The sequence below is a fragment of the Carlito syrichta genome, unplaced genomic scaffold (assembly GCF_000164805.1).
Source record: "Carlito syrichta isolate Samal-C Ts95f unplaced genomic scaffold, Tarsius_syrichta-2.0.1 Scaffold117309, whole genome shotgun sequence".
NCBI classification, from domain to species: Eukaryota; Metazoa; Chordata; class Mammalia; order Primates; family Tarsiidae; genus Carlito; species Carlito syrichta.
The window spans coordinates 395,800-411,392 of NW_007061405.1; the positions used below are offsets into that span (position 1 = coordinate 395,800).

General features: G+C 36.6%; 1 protein-coding gene across 2 annotated transcripts in view; it reads left to right on the forward strand.

The window, feature by feature from the left end:
- CNTN4 (contactin 4) overlaps positions 1–15,593 on the forward strand; it is a 339,871-nt gene that overhangs the window by 296,160 nt on the left and 28,118 nt on the right. For both annotated transcript variants that reach the window (XM_008074482.2, XM_008074489.1), the window contains 2 exons: positions 9,425–9,600; positions 14,106–14,226. In XM_008074482.2, the coding sequence (XP_008072673.1) occupies positions 9,425–9,600; positions 14,106–14,226 (297 nt within the window). The remainder of the gene's footprint in view (positions 1–9,424; positions 9,601–14,105; positions 14,227–15,593) is intronic.

A 15,593-nucleotide genomic window follows, 5' to 3' on the forward strand; every position in this document is an offset into this window, starting at 1 on the left:
GTTGCCCAGGCGGGTCTCGAACCCGTGGGCTCAGGCAATCCACTCACCTCAGCTTCCCAAAGGCACGGGATTACAGGCTGAGCCACCAAGCCAGGCAATGCACAATTTTTAATAAACAAATTGATGTTCCTTTTGGGAGGGGTCCCTCCGCATATGTCTAAAAAAAGATCAAATGTCTAAAGAATTTCTAAAAGAGTAATTATAACCAAAATAGATATCTGGAAACAAACCAAATATCTAGATGCCTGATATTCTGGATGGACGTATTTTATTTAATCAGGATATTTTGGCAGCTCAAGCTTATGCCTAAAATCAGGAACCTAGATAGGTTCCCTGCCAGAGACTGGAACAAATAAACAAAAATTCTACTCAGATGTGAGATCTTTAAAGAGAATTTCTCTATGGCCAGAGTGAGCAGCAAGGCCACCTGAGGAAACAAGAGCGAGACTTGTGTTACAGAGGAAGCAATGCCCTTTTATTTTGCTATGCTGTGAGATGTAACCCCCAAATCTTTCACCTAGCCTGACTCAGGTCTTTACAGTCCTGAAACAGGGTGCAAGTGAGGAGGAAAAAAACTCACTTATATGATGAACTTCCAGACCAACATTACAAAGACCTTGAGGAAGTCTGCCACCATAAGAGACAGCAAATAGAACAAAGAGAAGAATTTGTACCTGTAAAAGTAGCAGTAATGGATCAGTCTGCAAAGGACCTGTAGCTAAGTATATATAGATTTCTAATGTATAACCTCACCCACTCCGTTCATCATTCCTCAATTCCCTACCTAACTCCCTGGCAGAATTGACTACTTTCTGAAAAATAACTCAGGGAAAAAAGGACAAACTGGAAACGAGTGCTTTTTATTGGTTTGTTTGTTTGAATAGTTGTTTTTAAATGTAGACCCTAATAACTCAACAAGGAATATTAATTATAAAGTTAATCAATGTTTCTTCTATTTAAAGATGAATTATTCTCTAAAAACTAAATATAATTTTAAGTGATGTCTTGCTCCTAACAATGGGTATTTTCACTCAAAACTTTCTCTCTGGTGTATAAAGTAGAAACGCAGTGTTTAAATTTTAGTAAAGTGATATTTTTCCTTTGTTCATTCTTCTTATAAATAAGTAGCATAAAACTGTAATTTTTAAATGGCATATATTCTAGAATTAGAGTTAGTCATCTTTTTTGTTTTATCGTTCAGTGGCATATTCATTTTAAATATTTACATTTTAAGTCCTAAAGCAATCTTCCCTTCCCTGTCTAGCACAGAGGAGTATTTTTAGTGGCTGAGGATGCAGGTTGTGAGGTGGGTTGGAGAGCTGTATGGCAGCATGGGTCTATAGGCCCAGTATCGCCGGACATGGGATGGTTGCAGGTGGTGTCGATGTGGTGGGCAGAGGAGACAGCTGACAAAGTTGAGGGATTGGTTATGCTAAACAAAAGAGTAAGTTGATTAAACAACAAGTAAACATTTTTAAGATAAGATAGATAAATAGTTATGGATATATATACATATACACACATTTCCAAGCTTTGTTGGCTGACAGAGCCTAGGCTATATGGCCCCCAGTAACGATGAGCACAGTAGTTATCTACCTACCTCTTGGTTCCTCAAAACCATCCTCCATTAAAAAGTCCCAGGAATCCCTGGAGAAATGACTGATTCTGGGGCTATTGTAGGCAAAAATATAAGATGAGACTAGAACATCTTATTGAGACAGAAAGTAAGGAGATATTGAATGATAATGAAATGTCAAAAAAAGTCAGCTTAAGAGGATTCCCACGGCCAAAATAAGGACAATTTCAGCATCAATGTAAATAATGATCGTGATGTATTACAACCTGTTGAATAAAATGAAAGGCTAAGAGTTTATATCAACATATGTAATTAAATAAGTAAATGGGAGAAAGGAGAAAGCTCTTCTTTAGCATAGAATGTCAAGTAGTATATGTAAAAGGAATGAGGACAACAGAGATCTCCATTTGTCTACCATTATAGAAGTGATTGATTCAGCAGGAATCTTCAGTGGACTCTAAGGCTGATGAGTAGAAGTTTAATGACCTTCATGTATTGTTGTAATTTTGGAATACCTCCTACAAAGTACTCATTAGTTACAAGGTAAAAACGATAAGTCTGAGGAGGACTCCCCCCCACAAAACAGCAATACACCTCTTTGAGACACTTTTCCCACTCAAAACAGTTTTTGAACTCATCAGTTTGGATGTCTTTTAGTGCTTCTTCCATTTTTGTTTCACTCTTCCACATTGGCAACATGTTTACCTTTGAGGAATTTTTCACTGGGGAAACAAAAAAAGTCACTGGGGTGAGATCAGGAGAACAGAAATGGTGGGGCAGAGGGGACATTTCATTTTGGGCCAAAAACTGCTGAAAGCTCAGGGTGGTATGGGAAGAATGTCTATGTAAATCACCTATTATGAAATGGGCAAATGCACTGAAAAAAATCTCAAAAAAAAAAAAAAATTCACTGAAGTTGAACACAGCTCACAATGCAAGCTGGTACCCTGATGCCAGTAGGTTCTTAGAACACTTGCCTAGCATGGGAAGCCTGTACTACAAGGGGTCCACCCCACAAAATATAATTCCTTTTGGGGGAGAATCCTCCCTTATTTACGGTAGAGAAGCCAGGCATATAAATCAGGAAGCTATCGTGAAGTATTTATTATTTTCCCTGGTTTATGTTGACTATAGAGTTAAAAAGGAGCCACCTGAGGGTTCACTCAGCACTCACTGTGCAAGCTCTGGTCTTTCATCTGTTCTCATTACTGACTTTTGCTCCTAAGGTCATATTTTGTATAAGGTCACATATATATGTGTGTGTATATATACACATACATATGGGGGGGAAATAAGTGAATACAGTAAAATATTAACTATCGGAGAGTCTATAGAAAGGCACCTGAAAGAGTTATTTGTAGTTTCCTGACAGTTTTTCTGTAAGTTTTTCTATTTCCAAATAAATTATTTTTTCAAAAGCAAGAAAAAGTACAAAATGACCTTAGAGGCAAAAGTCAGTAATGAGAACAGATGAAGGACCAGAGAGCTTGCACAGTGAGTGCTGAGTGAACCCTCAAGTGGCTCCTTTTTTAAACTCTATAGTCAACATAAATCAAGGTAAATTATAAATACTTCACGCTAGCTTCCTGACTTATAGCACTTGAAGTTTCAAGGCTTCTTTTCATCGGTCACCAGTGCAACCATTCACAGAGCTTCAATCACTGATCTTTAACCAAGTCTCATAAGTAGAGACAGAGCTAAGCACTAGGATTTATAAAAGTGTGAGGTATAATCTCAGACCCTGGGAAACCTGATTATAAGGGGAGAAACAGGACACATGCAAAAAAGGCAAAATGGTATTGCACAACAGTGCAAAGTGTAATGTTGAAGAAAGAGAATAGTTAATAGTGGTGAGCTTCAATAAAAGGTCAGCAGTGAGTGGGGTGGTCAGGAAGGACATGTAGGGGAATGGCTTGGATTCATATGCTCTTCAAGACAGTAGGCTTCATCCAACCTGGATGGCCACCTGGCATCCCCTCTCTGATGGCTCCCACCTCCACTTCAATACCTCAAGAAATGGAGATTCATGTTCTCCTAAGGCAAACCATTTCCCTTCGGGAAAGATGAAATTATCATTAAGTTCTTCCTTATATAGATCCCAAATACACCTATTTGTAGTTACCCTCTGCTTTCTAATTTGGGACAATGCGATATAAGCTTAATTCGTTTTCTGCCTATTAACCCTTTACATATTTGAAAACCATTATCATGTATCTCCTAATTATCTTTCTCATGTCAAACACTTCCAGTTATTTTAGCTGTTAGGGATTTGTTATATCCTTCACTAACCCAGGTGTACTAATTTGTCAATGAATACAAAGCATGTTCCTAGTAAACTGTGGTCTGACTAATGCAAAATACTACCAGATTATTACCTCTCTAAATTGGAGCACCACATGTTATTAATGTAGCTTAAGATTTCATTAACTTTCTTTGGCAGCTACATGGATTCCACTGGCACTGAAATGCTCAAGTCTTATCCATGTGAGCTGCCAGTCCCCCAGAGTGTATCTATGTAGTTGATTTTTTAAGCATATCTTTTTGCTTTTATCCCTATTAATTGTTATCTAGATGAAAAGGTTGACTCTGCTTTAAATCTGAATCTTGATTCTCATCTAATATTTAGGGTATGCATTTTAGATGTTGGTTTTATACCGAATGGATAAATATACTTTATCTGGCACTGATTTTAATTTTATTGGAAAAAATGGTACCAACTGTAGAGTGCTGAAATTAATCTCTAGACATGCTACCTCCAGGATTATTATCATCATTAATCAGCAGTTTTTGCTATAGTACTTAACTTTTTTTTTTTTTGAGTTGGAGTCTCACTCTGTCGCCCGAATTGGAGAGCAGTGGCCACTCCCAGCCACCGCAGCCTCGACCTGCTGGGCTCCAGGGATCCTTCCACCTCAGCCTTCCAAGTAGCTGGAACTACAGGCCCGTGCTACCACGCCCGGCTGATTTTTTGATTTATTGTAGAGATGAGGTCTCACCAAGTTACCCAGGCGGGTCTCGAACCCTCAGGCTCAGGCAATCCACTCACCTCGGCCTCCCAAAGCATGGGATTACAGGCTGAGCCACCGAACCCAGCTACTTAACTATTTTTAAACATAATTCTTTGTCCAGTTCTCTTGTGACATTTGAGGTGAACTTGCTGTCAGCTCTTTGACTAGCTTCAGGTCTCTGAAGAATCTCATTTTTAAAATTCTTCTTATAAAAATTAATTTTAAAATAAGAAAATACAACCCTACTGAAAGGCATTATCAAAGCCATTATAGTCAAAAAATGTGTTAACAAAAGGGATGAGTCTCTTTCTATGAACGAAAATTACTAAAACACACATTAAATGCTTTCCTAATAGGCACCAAGTAGATATCTTGGCACTGCGAATGAAAGGCAAAAAAATTATAAATTAAAATGGAAGGGTTGGTATAGTATAGGGAAAGCAACATCAAAATGCAACTCCTATCCTATGAACCCAGAAGTACTGTTTTCACAGCTAATATGAGCTATAAATTAGTCTTTATACCAACAGTGAATGTCAGAATATAATATGGCTTGGATAAGTGCTATAATGTATAACATCTAATTGTTGATCTGATTATTAGCCAAGTGGTTAATATTGTTAAAAATAGTGGTTAATAATTAACTCTTCTTCATGGTTATTATAATCTTTAAAATAAAGAATTTAGTTTACCTTCTATCATTTATACACTATAAAACACTAAGTTAAAGATTTTTATGCCTAGGAAAATTAAGCAATTGGTAAATATATATTTTTCCTTTTATTTATTGATTTATTTTTATTTTAAAGATGTGGAGTACAATGCAGGGTTAGGTACATAAGTGGTCATCGTACAGGTCAAGTGTGGGTGTTCCTTTAGTCCCCACTTTGCCTGGTTTGAGATCAGATGGTAAATATATATTTTTAAGCATCCGTCCTCTGGAGTTCTAAATTTATCATTCTCTACAGTGTGAACCAACAGCAAGTAGAAAAGTTTAGGTGTGTTGTTGGTACTATTTATTGTTGCTATTTAATTACATCCAAATCCAGCCATCAATTCACATCTTAAGTTCTAATTGCCTTTGAGAGTTCTATGCACAGAACAATAGCTGAAGTGACTCTTCAGAAAAGAAGTCATAAATATAGGTTCTTCCTGATCTTGATGAATTAAAACCAACAGAGGGGAGACAGTTTGTTTTGCAAGAAGCCATCTGTTTATTTGTGTACAGGGTTTGTATTCAAATTTTAGGAAATTAATCAAGTAAAAAGCATCAAAATTCACAACACAGAAAACAACAGTACTGAACAAACGTACACTTTGAGAAAACCAAGTAGCTAATGAGATTTTGAACCTCTTTAGTTTAATCTTTTCTAGTCCCTAGGAGACCTCTCTGGTGTGTGTACAGTGTATGACTTACTTTGCATTGATTCTTGCTACTTCAGGGCTTAGAACATGAATCGGCGACAAGTGCTAAGTTAATGAATTAGCAGCTGTCAGCACAACAACTGTACCAACATAATCTTTGATTTAGGGAACTTCTCTGGTCCTTGGTTAACAGGCAGCTGAGTTTACCAATAACAAAAAGCTGTCCCAGATCCCTACATGCACAACAAAAGATGAACGTTTCTTTAGGAAACAAATGTCATTTGAAAGTGTGAGCCAGAATTCCAAATGTCTCTAGGCTTTGGTGTATCTGCCAACTCCTTGCTGCTTGCCCAGAATTTGTCAGGAGATAGGGAGGCAAGGCATTTTTAAGAACTTGAGCCTGGACTTTTGACTCCACACTCATACGTTTGACGTGTAAGGTTAGATCTAGAGCCAGCATTTTAGGCATAAAATCATCACTGCTTGTTATCTGTCTAAGGCAGTAACTTCATTACACATGCAGTGAAGCCCTCTACAACTGTCTGCACCCCATGGCAGGAATTCTTTGAATTCCTTCTGCATTTAAATATCTTCAGTTGACTACACATAATCAAGAGTGCAAATTGCTGTATTATGCCCTTGAACTTATTTTCTGGATGGTTTGTGCATGGATGTCGTGTTTTCAGCAAAATGAGGAGAGGCAGAATAGTACAATAGACAGTTTCTTAGCCACTCTTAGACATCAGTCACCTCTTCTGTTAAGTAGAGACAATAATAGCATCTATTTGTTAGAAATAAATGAAATAATCTGTGTAAAGTGCTTAACAGTGCAAAGGGGTTCTGCTGGTTATTATGAATGTTATTGTTCCCTCAGTCTCTGTTATGTCTGCCATCCATGTAACACACAATACATGCTTGGTGGATAAATCAAGTGAATTAATTAAAATGAAATTTTAATTGTAATATGAGTGGACAGCTATTTAAAATAGAATTAGGCAACATTTTTGTCAAACAAAAACCATAGAGGTATATAATTTTAGCCTCAGATTACCTGTTTCAGTCTTCATTTTATAGATGAGAAAAATTTAAATTAAAAAATGTCAAATGACATGTTAAGTCAAAATGGGGTTATTCCTAGATTTTTGCTTAAAATAAGATTTGTTCTTACTTCTTTTCCTCATTAAAAAAAAATCTTAGTCTGTATCTATTCCTGAAGGTCAGTGAATCAAATAAAGCAGATTCTTATTATGTGGCTCACAAAAGCCTCAGGTTTTGAAATAAGGAATTTTCTGTCCAATTACCTCTTAGCTGGCAGTACTTGTTGTTCACTTCTTATTTCATGGATATCACCCATTCAACAGTGACTAAAAGCACATTAATCCACTTATGATCTTTTCCTACTTTCAGCAAACAGCAAAAGTATATTCCACTACTAGACTATAATCTATTTAAGACTGAAATTCCTCTTTTCTGACAACCTGAGGTGTTTTCTTTCCATAGTTGCCCAAGAGGGTAGAAACATTATTTTAAACAATTCCTTTAAATAGGAAATTTTGGTGTGAGTTGTTGGGAAGTAAAACACATCAAAATTCTCTTCCAAGATATGATTTTAAAATTCCCAGATGAGATTTTGATCCAAGAGTTTCACTTAATAAATATTTATATACCTTATACCCTGAAATAAAATCCTGTGACTATAAAAGAAGATGAATCAATGTTCTTTTATTGGTTTGTTTGGGTTTTGTCTCTCTTGTCGGTTTGTTTGTTTATTCATGTGAAACAGGATTTCACTCTGTCACCAAGGCTGGAGTACAGTGGCATGATCTTGGTCCACCACAGCCTCGTACTTTTGGGCTCAAGTGATCCTCCTGTGTCAGCCTACAGAACCGCTGGAACTACAGGCACACTCCACACCTGGCTAATTTTTCTGTTTTCTATAGAGACAGAGTCTTGCTTTGTCTCCCATCCAGCCTAATCTCAAATTCCTAGCCCCACATTATCCTATCACCTCAGCCTTCCAAATTGCTGGGATTACAGATGTGAGCCACTGTGACCAGCCTCTCCTTTTTAATTGGTTGACTAGTGGCTTAGTTTAGTTTAGTACATACAAATTTCTAGAATATGGCTGAATTCAAAATTTTATTCTTTGGGCATTTATATGGCCTTTTTTTTTTTGTGAGTCGGAGTCTCACTGTCACGCAGGCTGGAGTACACTGGTACGTTCACGGCCACTGCAGCCTCGACCTGCTGGGCTCAAGTATCCTTCTGCCTCAGCCTTCCAAGTATCTGGAACTAGAGGTGTGCACCACCATGTCTGGTTAATTTTTCTTGATTTATTGTATAAATGAGATCTCACCAAGTTGCCCAGGCTGTTCTCAAACCCCTGGGCTCAGGTAATTCTCTCGCCTTGGCCTCCCAAAGTGCTGGGATTACAGGTGTGAGCCACTGCACACAGCCTATATGACCTTTATATTTAATTCAAATAGTTTCTCACCACTGTGCTCTCTGACATCACTTATAAAATCATGTTACAGTGAAACATAAGGGACTACGTGTGTATGGATGTAGTTTTGAATTTTATAAACGGTCTCAACTAAGCAAGCTCATTCTAACACCACTTAAAGCTATAATGTAAAGGGTAAATTTAAAAACTAATTGATAAGCCTTATTTTAAAGAACTAATATGCATATATCATTTTATCAGTGACGTTCATTACAGCATTATTTATAATTATATTTCCAATAAAATTTGCTAAAATGCATCCTAGTTTCAAAATGATTAAAATTATAAACTTAATAGCATATTATAAAATTATGTCAACAAAAGTATAAACTACCTATACAACATTAAGTGGAAGAAAAAGGAAAATTGTGTGACTTACATGTTTACAATAATATAAAACAAAACAACTGAAAAACAAAAAGACTGAGGGAAATTATACCAAAATGAAAATAGGGTATTTTTTGGCTTGGGAGTTTTTGGTGTGTATGTTCCTTCTTTCAGTTTTCCCGAATTTCTTAAATTCCCTATACTAAAACATTTATCACTTTTATAATAGGAAAAAAGTACCCAACAAACTTCAAATCAACATGGATTTTCCTGTTTGTACTCAGCTGCAATGTAGCTTTCTAGTGAAACTGGAGAGAGATGAAAATCTTTTCAAAGAGGCAATTCAGAACTGGCTGCCAGAATATAAACCTTCCATGAGCATCTTCAGAGATCTAATCCTAGTGCTCCCCAGCAGAGATCTCTTGCTCTCAAAAGGTCTATATAATGAGTGTTTTCATCTTTTCATATTAAAAATGACCTCCTGGCCTGAATATAAGCTTCCCAGATGACTGAGGTTTGCCGGTCACAACCTAAGAAAAAATAAAACAAAATTACTTAGTGTTTCATCCTACTCATGTATGCTACATTTTATTTCCACGTGAGCTCACAGGCTTTATCATTGTTTGTTTTGTTTCAACTCTCCAGATCCAACAAGGGTAATGGTACCCCCCTCCAGCATGGATGTTACTGTTGGAGAAAGTATTGTTCTGCCATGCCAGGTAACACATGATCACTCACTTGACATCATGTTTACTTGGTCATTTAATGGACACCTGATAGACTTTGACAAAGATGGCGACCACTTTGAACGAGTTGGGGGGGTAAGTATTAATATCAAACTATCCACAGAAAACACAGTATGGAACTGAACTTCTTGAAACTAACTCAAACGAACTTCTTTAGACTAACTTAAAAATATATATAAAGTGACTATTTTATAATTTTGTTCAAGCACCTTACAGCAAGAAACTCTTGGTTAATTTCTGCTCCTTTTAAAGTGGCATCACTTATTGAGCAACCCCACATGGAAGGATGACTCTGTAATCTTCACCCCAAACCTACTGGTTCATTTTTCATTTCTGTGTATGAATTAGGAAACTGAGGCTCACTGAAGTTGTGTGACTTGTCTTGGCCTCATAGCTAATAAATCACAGAACTCAAATTTAAGCTTCGAATCCCAAATTCTGTGTCCTTTACCATACTATATACATAGAAAATGATTGAGAAAATAGCTTAAGGATAGTTCCCTTATATGTTTTTAGGCTGTTAATTAAACTCCTTTTGATCTTGTAGAAGACTCATCACTGTGAATTTAGGGCCTTTCTTTCTTGAATCTGAATGTCTGATTGGATTATTTTCTATCTCCAGGTAATTTAATTCAAATGGTTAAATTTTCAAAATGTCTTACTTTCCATAAAAATCTGTATTATCCTTTAGCACATAAAAAGAAGAGGCTAAATCTGGAAACAATTTGTGTGTATTACAATCATTCTCAAAAAAAAAAATTTTGGTTTCTGCTCTAACACAACTCTAAATTCCCATTGATAATAAAGATTGGTTCTGGCTGCCATTCTTATGGAGGGGTCCAACCAAAGGACAGCAAAAGATAAAAACAGGTTGTAATTTGAAAAGTCTTCTCTACTCTCTATGCTACCATAAGAATCTAATAAGCCCATCCTGTTTGCATTGGGAATAAATGGCCTAAAGCTTACAAATGATGTATTGGGAGCATATTTTCACCCAACTATAGTACTAGTTCTATTTATCACATTCTTACTTCCTTTCTCAAACACGGTTTCTCAGTTGAGTAACAGAACACCAACAATGATTTGAATGAATATTTTCTCAATTGGTCCCAAGGATGGTGTCTGATTGGTAACACTTTGGACGCACAGAAGAGAAGTGAATACATTATATCAGTACATACCTAGGTTCATTAAAGATTCTCTCTTGGGACCACAATTGAGAAAGACTGGATGAAATTGCCAATATTGACCATTCTGGGCCTTTTTCATATGGTTCAGCTTAATCACTTTGGCTAAGTGAGAGAGAGATTAACTGCTTTACAAAGTCATTGAAGATATTAAATACCTTAAGGCTTAGGAAAGTACATAGCTCGATGCTTACCACAAAAGAAGTACTTGATAAACTTAAATGGTTGTACTTATTGAAGGAAGGGCAACATTGATTGTAATAATAGGAAAGTATAAATTGAGAAAAATCTTTATAAATTAAGCAGAATATGTGTTTTCACACTAAAATCAATTTCTTGGGCAGGGGAGATAAAAATATTATCTCCCAGAATGGCAAAGGTACCAGCCAATCAGAACAGATACCTGATGGATCAAAATGGATATCATACCAATCAGACACATGTGACTTTTATGCTGGACTGGTGCCAGGGCTGACACAGATGAAGACACCCTAATGAGTCCAGCACTAATGACCACCTTTGGAGAAACTGCTATCTGCAGAGTTGCTCTTATACATCTTTCACTTGGGAAACGTAACCAGTACTAACACCAATCAACTATTGGTAAAAAATATGTGTAAGATTAAGAATATACAACAGCGTGTGAGATTCACGTGTATGAGCCACTAGGATCATTAATGTCTGTGGAGTTAGGACTTACAATAGAAGAAGTAAGGAAGTGCATTTCTGAACTCAAGCCCATTTCGGTTTCTACTTCCTGGGTCTGCATGGTGGAAATTAAACTTAGTATAGAGTCAGTCTATTTAGGTTTTAGAAAAGTTATTATTTCATTGTCTTCTAATACCCCTGAGTATGCTATCAGGAACAGAACAGACCACAGTAGGGTAAATAAGTGGATGCTGTTGTGTTCCCTTTGGTAGAAAAACAAAAAATGTAGATCTTAGTTAACAGTTGGGTTGAGATTACTTCAAAGGAAAAGATAAAGTTATTGTGGTCTCCTTCTGTGAGACTCTTGCCTCATTCCTGACTTTATTTTTTTCTGTTTCAGTTTTACTTTAAAAATGTAAAACTGACCAAAACTTGTAAATACTAGAGTATACGCTAAATCACAAAATCAAAAATATCTGTTAGTAGGTTGTTGTGCTCTGAAATATCCAGACTATAGGTTTCTTTGACATTCAGGCCCTTAGTGAATAAAATGAATTATTGATGTCATGTAGGCATTTCCTTAAAGCCAATGTGGCTTTTCACCTTCCCTGCACATGTCCCCTTGCAAGGCATATTTTTTTATTTAAAGCTATACTCAAAGACCCAACATATGAAATAGCTTAGGTTAAAAGTATTATAATAACCATAATAATGATAATCTTTATATTTGTACAAAGCCAAATCATTTATGAAGTACTGTTTGACATAAACTTGACCCTTGAACAACACAAATTTTAACTGTGTGTGTTTACTTATACAGTTTTTTTATTCAACTGAATAACAGACTGAAAGTACATTATTCATGTAAGATGCAAAGCCTGGATATGCAAAAAGCTAAATTTTTGAATTCATGGGTTTTACAGGACTGAATCAGGACTTGAGTATGAGCAGATTTTGGGATCCCGGAACCAATCTCCTGCATATATCAAGAGATGCCTGTATTATCTCCTTAGTCCTCACAGAACCCCTGTGAAATAAGTTAGCAATTATTTTCCCATTGTACTGAACAATTATAAGATTTGATCAGTAAATAGTGGAATCTGGAGTGAGAACCACAGTGATATTAATAAAGGAGCTTTTGGGTAAAAATCACAGTTTTTCCTGACTTGGATATCATGACCAAACATGATCATCAGTAATATCAGTTTAGATTTACTCTATGCTTCACAGTTTTCAGAAGGATTTCACATACGCACATAGTCTCGTATGATACTCACAACCTAACACAAAGGTCAGCAAACATCTTTCAAAGCTCAATAAACTAAAGATCCAGAGAGATTAAGAGACTTAGATGAAATCACACAGCAGGGATCTACCCAAGACAACTAAGTACCAAAACTGTAACTATTCCTACACTATATGCTTTTGTCTCTCTTCTATTCCTATTTCTAATTGGCAGGTCTAACTCTTCTATCTTCTCTGTTAAATGTGAATATGATATGTTATATTGAAACAAAGGAAGAAAATCAAGTGCACATGAATTTTGAATGAGGATAAGGTCTTTCTGGATGGTTGTATAGCATTATTGTAAGAACAGGGACTATATGGGTTCAAATCCTGGATCTGTCAATTGCTAGCTAAGTGAGTTTAGGCAAGTCTGCTAACTTCTTTGTGCTAGAGTTTCCTCATTTGTAAAATGAGGTTAACAAGAGTACCTGTGTCATGGAACGTGTGAGTATTTAGTAAGTTTTATATAAGTAAGCCACTTGGAAGATGCCTTTCATATACTAAATACCATTAAACATCATTCATTATTATTGTCATTGGAGAAAGAGCAACATAAGGGTCTGTGTCAACTTCCTATTCTATAGTTTGAAATGGGAAAATGAGGAAGGGCCAATATACCCTAAATTATCTTGTCATCCATTAGGGTTTAGAGTGAAGTATATCTTTTCAAAATCTGGCCCCTAGGATGTTTTCTTGCTCAAGCAGATGTTCGCTAAGCTTTTGATTAACAGGACTGTGAACCAGACTCCGAGGTGTAGCAGTGTTCTTCAAGTAGAATGCCACCTTAGTGATAGCCTGTGAAAGCATCTCCTCATAGTTATTAAAAATACTATGCTGATGAATAGTACAGAAATATTTCTGGGACACATTAGATATCCATATTGGGATGCAATTAGTCCTATTCTTCTGCTAATCAAACATGCATTTGCCATTTGGAAAACAAATTAGCACTCTTCCATACTAGGTGATAGGAGATTTCCTTGGATAGCCTGGTCCTTACAATCCTTTCATTCAAACCTGGAAACAATCAAAATGCTGGCTATAAGACAGGGTTGTGCAGTAAAAATGCAGATGCCTCCAAATCGTGTTTGCTTCCTTTTTCGAAATATAGAATTCCGAGGTATTGGAATGCCAACAAGGCTATAGGCCAAGGGCATGTCTAAAGAAACCACAAAATTAGATCAAGAGCCATCTTACATACATTTAAGTACTTCCAACATGGGTGGCAAACTGCTCCAGAGACCCAGACCTGAGGTCTTGTTGAAGGTATATTCTGAAAACATTGGTGTTCTTATCTCTCAGGCAAGCTCACATATTTTTAATAGGCCATGGCTTGCATCACTAATGTTTTCATTAGCCAGTGTAAAATAAATCCATTAGTCACAGTGTCCTTCATGTGATAATGATATTTAGAGCTCATTAAAAAGTAACTGTAGCCACTTTCCCCTACTTTATCAGCAGGATTCAGCTGGTGATTTGATGATCCGAAACATCCAACTGAAACATGCTGGGAAATACGTCTGCATGGTCCAAACAAGTGTGGACAAGATATCTGCTGCTGCAGACCTGATTGTAAGAGGTATTGGATATATATCTATATATCTTTGCCCTCAAAATATTTTTGTGATATCTACTCTAGCATAGAGTTCTAAAAACCTCAGTTGGTTTAGAATTATGGGAAAATTCAGGCAGAAGCTGAACATTGTAAACAGTGGTTAACAGTCTACAGAAGTTTCAGGTGCATGTACAATTTCTCACAAAGGATTGTCAGAAAATACACTGAGCATATCTGATTACTTTACACCAAATACAACTCCATCAAATGCCCTGATTATGGCTGTTGATATGACCTTCTAGAATAACTGTAGATTAACAAAAGCAAATAGTCTAAAGAGGGATTAAACTGTGCCCTTTTATGTTTCATCTGGGCTAAACTGAATTAGTATTTCAGGCCACTGGTATAACACTGACTTAAGTAAAATCATCACTGGGTTTTTCCCAACTTCCTTTCTCTCTAAAGTTAATAGTGCTTTTCAGTTCCTAAAATATGGCTTTGGAGGAAAACACTTTCTGACTGCCTGGGCTGTAGTAAATAAGCTGGGAGTTGATGTAAATACTAACAGTTATAAGATTCTCTTGAGTATGACCAACATGGCCTAATTTGGACCTAACTGCTATGACCACCTCCCCAGCTGCGTCACACCAATTGAGTATATTCCAAGCCTCACCAAACCAATTTGTAAAGGAACTGTAAATAGACTTTTAATAAATATTTTTAAAGAAAATTAAAAATATGAACCCGCGTTCATACCAGAATCAAATCCATGCGTGCTCAGGGGATTTCTAAATATTAAAAATGAGGCCAATCCAGACCATCAAAATAATTTCTTGGCTAGCATTTCCATTGGAATCCATAACTACCGGTGTTGACACAACTTTGATCAGCTGGTTTAACCCATGGCAGAACTTTGTGCTTTGTTTTTTGTTTTTAAGAGATAAGATCTTACTCTTTACCCAGGCAAGAGTGCTGTGGTGCTATCACAACTCTCTGCAGCCTCTACCTCCTAGGTTCAAGCTATCCTCCTACCTTGGCCTCACAAGGTGCTAAGATTACAGACATGAGTCACCAACCCCTGACAGAATGTTGAATGAAGAAATAAAATAAAAATTTAGGATATCAAAATTGGAAGCAAGGTGAATCTGAGTGCACAGCGAACAAGGTATTATCAAAAGCAACTAAAAGTGTTGCTGTATCCTCTTAAGAATAATGGGGTGGGTGGGAGTTAATGACTTAAACTAATTGTCAAGAGTGGTTCAAGAAAAATAGCGTTTTCATCAAGTCTTATTTGGTTCCCCTTTAAATTGCCCAAAGAACCTTTCAGTAATGGTACAGATAAGAGCTAGATAAGAGAAAAACTTTCAATCTAGGTAGAACTGCCCACAGAA